Source organism: Emiliania huxleyi, assembly GCF_000372725.1.
Source record: "Emiliania huxleyi CCMP1516 unplaced genomic scaffold EMIHUscaffold_95, whole genome shotgun sequence".
NCBI lineage: Eukaryota > Haptophyta > Isochrysidales > Noelaerhabdaceae > Emiliania > Emiliania huxleyi.
Window position 1 is genome coordinate 161,041 of NW_005194951.1, and position 13,238 is coordinate 174,278.

The 13,238-nt window shown below is 65.3% G+C and overlaps 1 protein-coding gene across 1 annotated transcript; it reads right to left on the reverse strand.

The window, feature by feature from the left end:
* Nucleotides 1-7,107: 7,107 nt before the first annotated feature.
* On the reverse strand, nucleotides 7,108-11,415 carry EMIHUDRAFT_107748 (hypothetical protein; the record flags this gene model as incomplete). Its single annotated transcript, XM_005756742.1, has 1 exon — nucleotides 7,108-11,415. The coding sequence occupies one exon, from the start codon at nucleotides 11,413-11,415 to the stop codon at nucleotides 7,108-7,110; it is 4,308 nt and encodes a 1,435-aa protein (XP_005756799.1).
* Between the last annotated feature and the right edge of the window lie 1,823 nt (nucleotides 11,416-13,238).

A 13,238-nucleotide genomic window follows, 5' to 3' on the forward strand; every position in this document is an offset into this window, starting at 1 on the left:
TCCCCCCCCGCCCGCCCCACGGCGCCCAAGCACATCGGCCCGCACCCCGCAGGGGCGAAGACTGTCTCACGCCGGCAAGGACACGGTCTTCGGCGACAGCGTCGAACACGAGGTGTTCTCCCCGCTCCCGGCCGCACACCCCACCCACCGCCCTGACCCCGCACCGTTCCATCAGCACACGGTCGAGTGCACCGTCGAGCCGAGCACCGGCGTCTGCTATGTCGAACCCGGCATGGACAAGACCGGACGGGTTCGAAACCCCTCTCGCCCAGCGCCCTCCCGCGCGGGGCTCATCCTGACTCCCCATATCGCTAGGACGAGCTCAACACGAAGCTCTTCAAGGTCCTCGACTCGCACAAAGAGATTCATCCAAAGATGACGCCGTTCGACCGCGCCAAGATGAAGGCTATCATCTTCCAGGGCAGGACGACTGGACGCGACACCAAGTACGCCAACCCGTACTACGAGGGCACCGAGGGCTGGACCAACGTCCACTACTACCGCAAGCACTTCATCACCACTCCCAAGTACCTCGCCAAGGCGCGCGCGCTTGCCAGCAGCCGCGTCACCAGCCACTGCCTTCCCGCCACCCACAATGAGATATCATGACCTCCCACCCTCTGCTTGCAGCGGCTCGCTGAGGTGGTGAAGGTGGTCCCCGGCTTCAATGAGGAGGTCAAGTTCTACAAGCGGGTCACGCACGAGGGCGGCGCCATCGAGACTGAGCCAACGACGCTGGACGAGATCATGGAGATGGAGATCACGATGGTGCTCCCCCCCCAGCCTCAGTCGAGGCGGGAGAGCGAGCTGAGCCGCAAGCTCGAGGCCGCGTATGCGGAGGCGACTGCTGCCAAGCGGCAGCGCACCGGCCCCCCTAAATTCACACTACACACACATCACACACATACACATTCACATTAGAGGGTGTCTACTGCAAATACGTGTAAATGTACTGTAGTACTCCAAATCACCTCCTTTCAAAGGCCACAACAAAGGTGCTTACAATCTGCAGACAATTCCGGACATCGAGGTCTCGCGGCACCGGAATCCCCGACACAAGACGGCGCCGCGCTCGCTGGCGCTCTACGACTGTAGATCGCACGCCGCATACGATAGGCCGGGGAGCTAAGAGGCGCGATTAAAATTTCTTTCCAATTTCACGTGGTCGCAGCCGGAGGGGATGTCGACCTTAAGCTAATTGGCGTCGCCCTTGCTTTCGCTCGCTGTGGCCCAGCTCGGAGAGCGGCTTGAGGTCGATGGGTGGCATGGGTGCGATGCTCGTCACGTGCCGTCTGCACCCACTCGATGGTGGCGCTGCGGGCGACCGCTGCCACGGCCAGCGCGAGCATCGCACACCATCGTCGCATGGCTGACTGAGTGGAGCTGAGTCGGAGAACTGAGGCGGTGAGACTGTAGAGTCCGCGGTGGGGGGCTCCAGGCGGTGAGACTGGAGCCGATTTTCGTTTTCTTTTTAAACAGACAAAAGCCGCGCGCAAAGGAAACAGTAGTAGGGGGAGGGCTCCCAGGGCTTCGAAAGAAAGAAAGAAAGAAAACACACAACCCAAGGGAGGGATGGGAGAACGGCACGCCGCCACCACACAGGGATTTTAAGGAGAGGAGTGTGATGCGCTTCGAGGTTTTTCAGTTGAATGGCCTGCTTTTCTTTCGCTGAGATTTTTATCTTTTTACGAATTCTTTGGAGCGAGGAAGGCGGCGCGAGCGATCTCATCCGCCCCGCGATGTCAGATTTCCAGGCGTACAACCATGCCGCCGACGCGGCCTACGCAACCGCGGTGGAGCGGCACCACCGTCGGGAGGCGCAGGAGGCTGCGTCGGGACTGCTCAAGGCTGGCGTGATTGCGGCAGCGGTGGGCGCGTGCTGCGCGCTGGTGATGCTGCTCGCCGGCCCGCGCGAGCTCGACGCGGCCCTTCCGCCGCTGGTGCTGCTCTTCGGCTGCTGCGCCGCGCTCCCTCCTCTCGTCAACGAGCTCCTCTTCCAGAGCCGACGGGCACGGCGCATCATGGTGGAGGTCGTCTCGTCCCTCCCTGCGGCAGGACTCGGCTTCGTCGGCGGCATCTACTGCCTGCCGCACGCGGCTTGGGCCGGCTACGTCGGCGGCCAGCTCGCGCAGCTAGTGTGGCTGTACGTCCGCTATTTTGGCTTGCCGATACGCCCGTTGCTGGATCGTGTGAGCCGTCTTGCGGAGCAGAGGCGTGAGTTCATCAGGAAGCCGGCGCAGAGGCAAGCTGGGACGCAGAGGCAAGCAGAGGCGAGGAGGCAGGAGGCGAAGCTGCGGCGGCGGGGCCGCCGGCAGGCGCAGCAGGAGGAGGCGGCGGAGGCGGAGAGTCGGCGGCGGGAGGCGGAGGCGGAGCGGGAGAGGAGGAGGGAGAAGGAGGAGGCGAGGAGGAGGAGGCAGCGGCTGCAGGAGGAGGAGGCAGCGGCGAGGAGGAGGAGGCAGGAGGGGGAGGAGCGGCGGGCAGAGGTGCGGGCCTTCGAGTCCAGATGGGAACCTTCTAGGAACCTTCTAGGAACCTTCCAGGAACCTTCTAGGCGCGGGCCTTCGAGGCCAAGCTTCAACGCGTGTGCGATACAATCGGGTCGGAGGCGGCGGAGGCGGCGGTGGCGGAGGAGGAGGCAGAGAGAGCGAGGGCGGCGGCTGCGGCGGCGGCAGAGGAAACGGAGGCGGCGGAGGCGGCGGAAGCAGCAGAGGCCGCGGAGGCAGCAGAGGCGGCGGAGGCGGCGGAGGCGGAGGCTGCGGCAGCTTCGGGCGCGGCGCCAGGCCCTCCGCAAGCCGCGCCGAGCGGTCCTGCCCCGCCGGCTGCGGCGGTGTCGCTGGCCGACGCTCGCTTCGACACGGGCCGCCGCCCGGCAGTGCCAGAGTCGACGCTTGGCGGAGACACGACGTGCATCGTCTGCTTCACGCACCCGAAGACGCACGTCGCGGTCCCGTGCAACCACCGCTGCTCCTGCGGCCCGTGCTCCGCGCGGATGTCAGAGTGCCCGTACTGCCGCGAGCCAGTGATAGTGTGGGTGGATTCCTCGCGCATCCGTGATGTGTAGCAGCACAGAGGCAAACGCGGCGCGCCCACACTCCGCATGTTGGCAGGCCGCTTCTTATTAGCTAAACTAGTGCCTGGACTCCCCGTTTTTGTAGCTTGTCGGTCGATTGATTGATAGGAAGGTGATAGGAGTAATCGAGATCTCTGCGAGAGAGTAGTAGATCGCAGACAGTAGATCGCAGACCAGGAGTGGAGATCCTAGCCGATTCTACCGCACAGTCGGGCTTGGTTGAAGATGGAAGATTGAGATCACAGATTGTGGATCGTGTTGGCAGTTGCCAGGGTCAAAGGTGGAGATTGGAGATGGAAAACACAGATCGCAGATCCTCGCGCCGGGCATCCATCACTGGGGCGGAGATTGGAGATCGAGATTGGAGATTGGAGATCGCAGCTGGCGGCGGCAGGGGTCAAATGGGAGATTGGAGATCAGAGATTGGAGATGTGCGGTGTGAATGAATCCATAGCGCATCTCCTTGAAGGCTCGAGCCCCCCCCCTCCCCCGCCCCCCCGAATCGAGATTGGAGATTGGAGATTGGAGATGGAGATCGGAGATCTGAACTGGATCCGGCAAAATATGACGCTGGAGATTGGAGATTGGAGATAGAGATTGGAGATCTGACTGGATCCGGCCTAAGATGTGTCGACGCTGGAGATTGGAGATTGGAGATTGGAGATTGGAGATCACAGAGGCCGCTGTGATGATCTTTTTGTTTTTTAAAGGTTACTGGTGCGCGGACGGCCCGGGGAGCCTGCGGCGCCATTTTAATCTGCGCTCCTCTTTATGGCCTGCGGCGCCTGGCTTGAGCTAGGAAGTGTAAACGAGTCCGCCAGGGCGGTATGCAAACACGGAGCGCGCTGCGCGCGCGGTCTATGTACGCCGAACTGGGGGCGTTATCGTGTGGTTCGCGCTGCCATCAACAAATAATTTTGTGTGAGGGGGGGGGAGGGGGGGGGGGGGGGACGCCTCATTCATGTGGCACGTTGTGGCAGAAGATGTGCTTCGAGCGAGCGAGAAAGACGAAGGCCTACACAGGCAGATTTGCACATGCACATGTGACAAGGGGGCAACGCGTGCAGGGCGAGAGGGCGGCTCGACACGCCTGCTCCGCGGCCTCCGTGTTGGTGCTCGGAACGAAATGTAGAGGGCCCTCCTTGGTGTGCACGAGATGCTTGTACAACCCGCCAAGGCCTCCCTCCGTGTCGAGCCGGTCAATCAGCACGCCGACGTCAGAGGAGCAGAGTGCCGACCCGGCGGGCAGCCGCTCATGGACGCGACGGGCACGCTCAGGCACGCCAGGTGGGAAGTGGTGCATGCCGCTCAGGAGCGCCACGAGCTCCTCCTCGGTCTTTAGAGGATACAGGTTCGCGGCGAACTCGGTCATGCCAGAGACTAACGAGGTGAGCTCCATCGCGGCGCGCTCATAACAAGGAGGCGCGTTCTCCGATCTTCATCTCCAATCTCCAATCTCGTGGGGGAGGCGTGTGCGCGTGTCAGGGGGGGGATCGAAGTCCTTCCAAGGGGATGCTCTTTTCCTTTCACACCTTCAAGCGGATCTCCACCCTCTTTTCGCGCCATTTTGCAATCTCCAGTCGGCCACACGATTCTTGAGGCGCCTTTGGCGCGAAGTCAACATCTCCGTCTCCGGCCTGAGATCTCGAGGTGCCGATGGCGGCAGCTCAAGATCTCTATCTTCAGTTAAAGATCTCTGAGTTTTGTGAGAGATGCTGTGTGTGGAAGATCTCTGATCGGCATCTACGATCTCCACTCAACAAATCTACTGGTGTCCCGCAGAGATCTCGATGTATGGGTGATAGTGCCAGTGAGCAGTGTGCAGTGGCGCGGATTGACGCTATGTGCCCACAGTGTGGCCGAGATCACAGGGCACGAGTGTGTGACTGCCGGCCGAGGTCAGCCGAGATGAGCAAGGTGCCGAGACTAAAGCCGAGACAAGCGGTGTGATTAGTGAGATTCGGATTGCAAGGCTCGGCCCTAGGCGAGATTTGGACAATAAGCAAGATCGGACCTCCGCCAAGCTCCGCCGAGATCCTCCGACCGCCGAGGTTGTCCGACCGAGATCGACCGAGGTCGAGATAAAGGGATATACAGTGTCAAGTCGTGGAGTGATCGACGGGTGCCGAGATGGGGAGACCGGCTCGTTGGTGTGACAGTGAGCGACACAATCGTCGGCGCCGCGCTTACCTTATCGCGGCGCCCCGCAGTCTACACGCCTCAGGCGCACCCCTGAACGCGCCATGAGCGCGCAGGCACATAGCAGCGCCGCGCCAAAAGGTCATTCCCTCACCCGACCCGCGGCTCCACAGGCTGCAGCGGTCCGCTCACCTGCACAGGGCAAAAACGTGTAGCTTAACAGACTAGTTGTGACGATCAGTGCTGGCGGAGGCCTCATCGCCGCGAATGTTGCCAGTCGCGGCGGGATCTGACGTCGCGTTCGAGGTGTGCATTGGCGGACGTCGCGTTCGAGGTGTGCATTGGCGGAGGGGTCGCATGGCTGAGAGAGGCAGAGGCAGCAGGCGGGTGGTGGGGCGGCACCTGTTGCTGCCATGGGCAGCGCCGAGCCGCGGCGGAGTCGCTCCGTAGGTCCGCGTTGAGCCGCACGAGTGCGCCGACCCGTCGCGAGGTGCCTGCGCGGGGGTGATGTCGCGCCGATGGCTGAGTACACGCGGCCGTGAGCGGCTTTGCGCGGAGAGGCGGCGCGCAGGAGGCAAGGGTGGGCGCGCCGGCGGTCGAGCCACCGAACAATTCGACGTGGCGCAGCTCCGCGCTGGCGAGTACGACCGAGCTCATGATGTCGTCGGCGGTCACGCGACGAGCGAGAGCCGCAGGAGCCCTCTGAAAACCAGGCGCGCAAAGGCGTCCGGTGAGCAATGCGCGCGAACAGCCACCTGTGGGCGGTCACCGGGGGTGGCGGTCAAGCACGCTCCGGGGTGGATCTGGTGCTTCTAGTATCACTGGTGGGCTGGGTGTGCAGCAGCAGCGCTCAAAAGGAGGCAAAACACGCGGCTGCTACTTTGAGTGTCAGCTTTCTCGACGCACCGTGCTCGGCCCCGCTGAAAAGCTGGCTGGTGGTCGCGCGCGGCGCGTCGGCGCGGCTCCGACTGGTCGGGCACCTCGGCTGGGTCCATCAGCACGAGGCCTGCCCCGTCGGGCAGCCCCGCGAGCGCATGTAGCCCGCCCCCAGACGCTGTAACCCGCCCCCAGATCGCGCTGGTTGGTAGGAAAAGACGAGGCGACCCGAGGGGGGGTCCGAATAAGATACATCATAGCGCGGGGGGCGGGGAGAACAACGTACGACGCCGCGCGCAAGCAAGCTGCCCACCCAGGCGAGCACGGAGCCAGAACAGACCTGCACTTGGAGCACTTGGAGCGCAGTCGGCAACCTCACACACCCAGGGCCGGGGAGCTAAGAAGCGCACCCAGAGGCCATAAAGTCAACACGGGTCTCCGAGGGTTAGTCCGCGCTTTGGGGTTCCCCTAGCGGGGGAGCGCCCGAGCACCCCCTCTACTCGGAGCTAATACACACCCGACTCGAACACGACGTACCCTCTCTCACCCGACCTCTCCGCTCCATACCCCGGGCGCGCACGCCTCACCCCCACTCACTCTAGGAGAGAGAGCCCCCGACCCCTCTTGCTTGGTCTGCTCTCCCGTTCGTTCGCTTTCCGCTGGTTCGGCAACGGGTGTGGGGCGCCGGCCTTCCCCTCTTGTGCTTCCTGACTGCCGTCGCACTTGGAGCACTTGGAGTGCGATCGGCAGCCTCACATCCAGGGCCGGGGCGTCGGTGACGACGACCTGCCAGCCGCCCACGTCCAAAGTCTCGGAGCTGGGCGGCGGCCCGGCGTCGCTCGGCAGCGGCGCAGAAGGCGTCGAGGCGGGCACCATCAACGGCAAAAGAATTTTACTCAGACTGCCTCGCACGACATTGGGCACGGGACTGGCGCGCACTGGCACTAACACCGGTACACCAAAAAAAATTGCAACAAAACTCCCTCGCACGACACTGGGCACGTAATTGATTGAACAGTCTCTCATGCGCCTGACGATCCCGCCGCAGCGCCGTGCCCAAAGTCGCCCTCGAACTCCTCGCGGTCGCGCTTGCGCGCCGCGCCGTCCGGGCCGTAAGAGCCGAGCCTGATGTTGGCCCGCTCTAGCCAGCCAAGAAGGCCAGCCTTGTGCTCGAGAGCGAAGCGCTTAAAGGCAAGAGTCCGATCCACGGCATCGTACCAGCGCATCTTTGCGGGCGAGAGGCGGAAGACGGCGGTCTCAGGTTCGAAAGCCTCGTCGCCGATCGTGGCAGTGTCTGGCACGGTGACGCGGGTCAGGGAGGAGCAGAGGGCGAAGGCGAGGCTGCCGATCGAGGTGAGGCCAGCGGGGAAGGTGACGCGGGCGAGGGAGGAGCAGTTCCAGAAGGCGCTGTCGATGGAGGTGAGGCCGGCAGGGAAGGTGACGGTGGTGAGGGAAGAGCAGCGGTCGAAGGCGCTGTCGCCGATGGAGGTGAGGGTGGCGGGGAAGGTGACGCGGGTCAGGGAGGAGCAGTCGTAGAAGGCGCCGGTGCCGATGGAGGTGAGGCCGGTGGGGAAGGTGACGCTGGTGAGGGAGGAGCAGCCGCGGAAGGCGTCGTCGCCGATGGAGGTGAGGCCGGCGGGGAGGGTGACGGAGGTGAGGGAGGAGCAGCCGCAGAAGGCGCTGCTCCAGATGGTGGTAAGGCCGGCGGGGAAAGTGACGCGGGCGAGGGAGGAGCAGCCCAAGAAGGCGCTGTTACCGATGGAGGTGAGGCCGGCGGGGAGGGTGACGGAGGTGAGGGAGGAGCAGCCGCAGAAGGCGCTGCTCCAGATGGAGGTAAGGCCGGCGGGGAAAGTGACGCGGGCGAGGGAGGAGCAGCCGTAAAAGGCGCTGTCGCCGATGGAGACGAGGCCGGCGGGGAAGGTGACGGAGACGAGGGAGGAGCACTCGGAGAAGGCGATGCTGGGTATGGTGGTGATGCCCTCCGGCACAGTGGCATGCCCCTGCGCGTCGATTCGAGGCCGCACCGCCCAAACGTTGATGGCCCGCACTGCTGCCTTCGCCTCGTCGTCAAGGGGGCAGTCGAAGAAGGACCAGTCGCCAATCGAGAGGCCATCGGGCAGCGGCAGCGTGACGGAGGCGAGGGAGGAGCAGTCGTAGAAGGCGGCTTCGCCGATGGAGGTGAGGCCGGCGGGGAGGTCGATGGAGACGAGCGAGGAACAGCCGTAGAAGGCTCCGTCGCCGATGGCGACGAGGCTGCGCGGGCAGGCGACCGAGACGAGAGAGGTGCGGCCGCGAAACGCCCGGTCCGGCAGGTGCGTCATGCCTTCGGGCAGCACCGCGAGGAGGAGGACGGTGGTGGCGGTAGGGAAGGCGAGGGGGCTGATGGTGGCGGTGGCTGGCACGGTGACGCTGGTGAGCGGGCAATCGCGGAAGGCGTAGTCGCCGATGGAGGTGAGGCTGGCGGGGAAGGTGACGGAGGAGAGGGAGGAGCAGCGGAGGAAGGCGCTGCTGCCGATGGAGGTGAGGCCGGCGGGGAAGGTGACGGAGCCGAGGGAGGAGCAGTCGGCGAAGGCGCCCTGGCCAATGGAGGTGAGGCTGGCGGGGAGGTCGATGGAGACGAGCGAGGAGCAGAAGCGGAATGCTGCGTCGCCGATGGAGACGAGGCCAGCGGGGAGGGTGACGGAGGAGAGGGCGGGGCAGCCGTCGAAGGCGCTGTTACCGATGGAAGTGAGGCTGGCGGGGAGGGTGGCGGTGGTGAGGGAGGAGCAGCTGGCGAAGGCGCTGACGCCGATGGAGGTAAGGCAGGCGGGGAGGGTGACGCTGGCGAGGGCGGAGCAGCCGGAGAAGGCGCGGCTGCTGATGGAGGTAAGGCCGGCGGGGAGGGTGACGGTGGTGAGGGAGGAGCAGCCCTCGAAGGCGCTGTTACCGACGGAGGTGAGGCCGTCAGGGAGGGTGACGGTGGCGAGGGAGGAGCAGTCGGCGAAGGCGTCGTCGCCGATGGAGGTGAGGCCAGCGGGGAAGGTGACGGAGGAGAGAGAGGAGCAGCGTTCGAAGGCGCTGTTACCGACGGAGGTGAGGCCAGCGGGGAGGGTGACGCGGGCGAGGGAGGAACAGAGGAGGAAGGCGCAGCTGCCGATGGAGGTGAGGCCGGCGGGGAGGGTGACGGAGGAGAGGGCGGAGCAATCTTGGAAGGCGTAGCTGCCGATGGAGACGAGGCCAGCGGGGAAGGTGACGCGGGCGAGGGAGGAGCAGCCGACGAAGGCGTAGCCGCCGATGGAGGTGAGGCCGGCGGGGAAGGTGACGGTGGTGAGGGCGGAGCAGCCGCGGAAGGCAGCGTTGCCGACGGAGGTGAGGCTGGCGGGGAGGGAGACGGAGCCGAGGGAGGAGCAGCCGTGGAAGGCGCCCTCGATGGTGGTGACGCCCTCCGGCACAGTGGCATGCCCCTGCGCGTCAATTGGAGGCCGCACCGCCCAAACGTTGATGGCCTGCACTGCTGCCTTCGCTTCGTCGTCGAGGGGGCAGTCGACGAAGGCTCTGTCGCCAATCGAGAGGCCATCGGGCAGCGGCAGCGTGATGGTGGTGAGGGCGGAGCAGTCGCGGAAGGCGTCGCTGCCGATGGAGGTGACGGCTGTGGGGAGGGTGATCGAGACGAGGGCGGAGCACTCGCAGAAGGCGCCCTCGCCGATGGAGGTGAGGGCTGTGGGGAGAATGATGGTGGAGAGAGAGGAGCAGCCGAAGAAGGCTTGCTCGCCAATGGAGGTGAGGGTGGCAGGGAAGGTGACGGAGACGAGCGAGGAACAGAGGAGGAAGGCGAAGCTGCCGATGGAGGTGAGGGTGGCGGGAAGGGTGACGGTGGTGAGGGCGGAACAGTCGCGGAAGGCATAGTTTCCCATGGAGGTGAGGCCGGCGGGTAGGTCGATGGAGACGAGCGAGGAACAGCCGAAGAAGGCTCCGTCGCCGATGGCGACGAGGCTGCGCGGGCAGGCGACCGAGACGAGAGAGGTGCGGCCGCGAAACGCCCGGTCCGGCAGGTGCGTCATGCCTTCGGGCAGCACCGCGAGGAGGAGGACGGTGGTGGCGGTAGGGAAGGCGAGGGGGCTGATGGTGGCGGTGGCTGGCACGGTGACGCTGGTGAGCGGGCAATCGCGGAAGGCGTAGTCGCCGATGGAGGTGAGGCTGGCGGGGAGGTCTATGGAGACGAGCGAGGCGCAGCGAGCGAAGGCGTACTCGCCGATGGAGGTGAGGCTGGCGGGGAGGGAGACGGAGCCGAGGGAGGAGCAGCCGTGGAAGGCGCCCTCGATGGTGGTGACGCCCTCCGGCACAGTGGCATGCCCCTGCGCGTCAATTGGAGGCCGCACCGCCCAAACGTTGATGGCCTGCACTGCTGCCTTCGCTTCGTCGTCGAGGGGGCAGTCGACGAAGGCTCTGTCGCCAATCGAGAGGCCATCGGGCAGCGGCAGCGTGATGGTGGTGAGGGCGGAGCAGTCGCGGAAGGCGTCGCTGCCGATGGAGGTGACGGCTGTGGGGAGGGTGATCGAGACGAGGGCGGAGCACTCGCAGAAGGCGCCCTCGCCGATGGAGGTGAGGGCTGTGGGGAGAATGATGGTGGAGAGAGAGGAGCAGCCGAAGAAGGCTTGCTCGCCAATGGAGGTGAGGGTGGCAGGGAAGGTGACGGAGACGAGCGAGGAACAGAGGAGGAAGGCGAAGCTGCCGATGGAGGTGAGGGTGGCGGGAAGGGTGACGGTGGTGAGGGCGGAACAGTCGCGGAAGGCATAGTTTCCCATGGAGGTGAGGCCGGCGGGTAGGTCGATGGAGACGAGCGAGGAACAGCCGAAGAAGGCTCCGTCGCCGATGGCGACGAGGCTGCGCGGGCAGGCGACCGAGACGAGAGAGGTGCGGCCGCGAAACGCCCGGTCCGGCAGGTGCGTCATGCCTTCGGGCAGCACCGCGAGGAGGAGGACGGTGGTGGCGGTAGGGAAGGCGAGGGGGCTGATGGTGGCGGTGGCTGGCACGGTGACGCTGGTGAGCGGGCAATCGCGGAAGGCGTAGTCGCCGATGGAGGTGAGGCTGGCGGGGAGGTCTATGGAGACGAGCGAGGCGCAGCGAGCGAAGGCGTACTCGCCGATGGAGGTGAGGCTGCGCGGGAAGGCAACCGAGACGAGAGAGGAGCGGTTGAAGAACGCGTCGTCCGGCAGGTGCGTCATGCCGTCGGGCAGCACCGCGTGCCCGTCGGCGACGACGACCTGCCAGCCGCCCACGTCCAAAGTCTCGGAGCCGGGCGGCGGCGCGGCGTCGCTCGGCGGCGGCGCAGCGGGCGAGGCGGGCAGCATCGTGAACAAAGAAAACAACCGCGTTTACTAGTGGTCAGGGCTCTCTTGCCCGAGGGCGGAGCTGCGCCGAAAGGCGAAAGAAGCCGAGAGAACAAGGGAACGGCAGGCGGCGGCGGCGCAGGACGAGGCAGAAGAGAATGACGCGACAGAGGAGGAAGTGACAAGGGAGAGAACGACGAGAGTGGGACGGCCGCGAGGTGGCATGAAGGTTGCAGCGAGAAGCGGCGAGAGACTGCGAAAAGAGATAGGAAGAGGCAGACTCCCTAGGGTGGGCGACGGCTAGCGCATCACACTCCTCTCCTTAAAATCCCTGTGTGGTGGCGGCGTGCCGTCCTCCCATCCCTCCCTTGGGTTGTCTGTTTTCTTTCTTTCTTTTTCGGCTCTCTTGCCCGAAGCCCGATACCGATCATCCGGCCCGCTGGGTGCGCTTCTTAGCTCCCCGGCCTTGGGTGTGAGGTTGATTACTGCACTCCAAGTGCTCCAAATTCAAGTCTCTCCAAGTGCTCTCTCTCACAGCAGACAGGCTGCTCGACACAGGTGCGAACTGGCGCGTGCTAGCACTATCACAGGCACACCACCGAAAAAGAATTTTAGTAGCCTTTTGAAACCTCGGATATCCCGCCATATCCCGCCGCGGATACCGCGAAAAGAATCGGCCAGACTAGGGCTACCCCCTACTCGGAGCTAATACACACCCGACTCGAACACGACGTACCCTCTCTCACCCGACCACTCCGCTCCATACCCCGGGCGCGCACGCCTCACCCCCACTCACTCTAGGAGAGCCCCCGACCCCTCTTGCTTCGGGTCTGCTCTCCCGTTCGTTCGCTTTCCGCTGGTTCGGCAACGGGTGTGGGGCGCCCGCCTTCCCCTCTTGTGCTTCCTGACTGCCGTCGCACTTGGAGCACTTGGAGTGCGATCGGCAGCCTCACATCCAGGGCCGCCGCCCCATTTTCTTCTCGTCTCTCGCCATCACAGAAGCGCTCTGCCGCCTGCGCTCAGCCTCATGGCGAAAGAGGCGCGCGCTGCGCCTCTCCTCTCGCCCTTACCCCGCCGTGCCCCCGCGCTGCTGCACACCGCGATTCAGAGACGCCACCGCTCCACTGCGCCGCGGACCAGACTCTCGCACTCTCGCGCCGCATGGGCGACGGCAGCGCCGATCTCTGAACGCGCTCCCGCAATGTGCCCGCAGGGTGGCTTTGTCTACACGCGCGAGGAGATGCTCGAGGTGTACAAGCAGGGCCGATTCAAGGAGCACGAGTTCACCGACCGCTTCTCCCACGTCCCCAACGTGACGACGGCAGAGTTTGTCATCCCGCTCGCGCTGCTGCCGATGTCGGACGAGGAGGCCAAGCTGCGCGCGCACCCGATCGCGCCGCCGATGCGCGAGGGCGGCCGCGGGGGCGGCCGAGGCTTCGACCGCGAGGGGCGCGGCAAGGGCAAGGGCCGCGGCGGCAAGGGCGAGCGCGGCGAGCGCAGCGAGACCAACAACTGGGGGCCGCGCAACTCGCGCGGCGGCGACGGCGGCGACGGCGAGGAGCGGCAGCACGTGCGCGCGTCGGGCGAGCGACCGTCGGGCGGCGCGGCGGCGGCGTCGGCGGCGGCGGGCGAGATCGGCGGGCTGCCCGCGCCGCTGCTCGCGCCGCCGCCGCCCAAGGAGTGGTTTTACCGCGATTTGGAGGGTGTTGTGCAGGGCCCGTTCACCGAGGAGCAAATCTCAGAGTGGCACCGCTCAAAGTACCTGCCGGCGAACCTTCCGATGCGGAGCTCGGACGACCCGCCGGACAGCTACACGCCGCTCTCCGAGATGGGCAGCCAGCCCC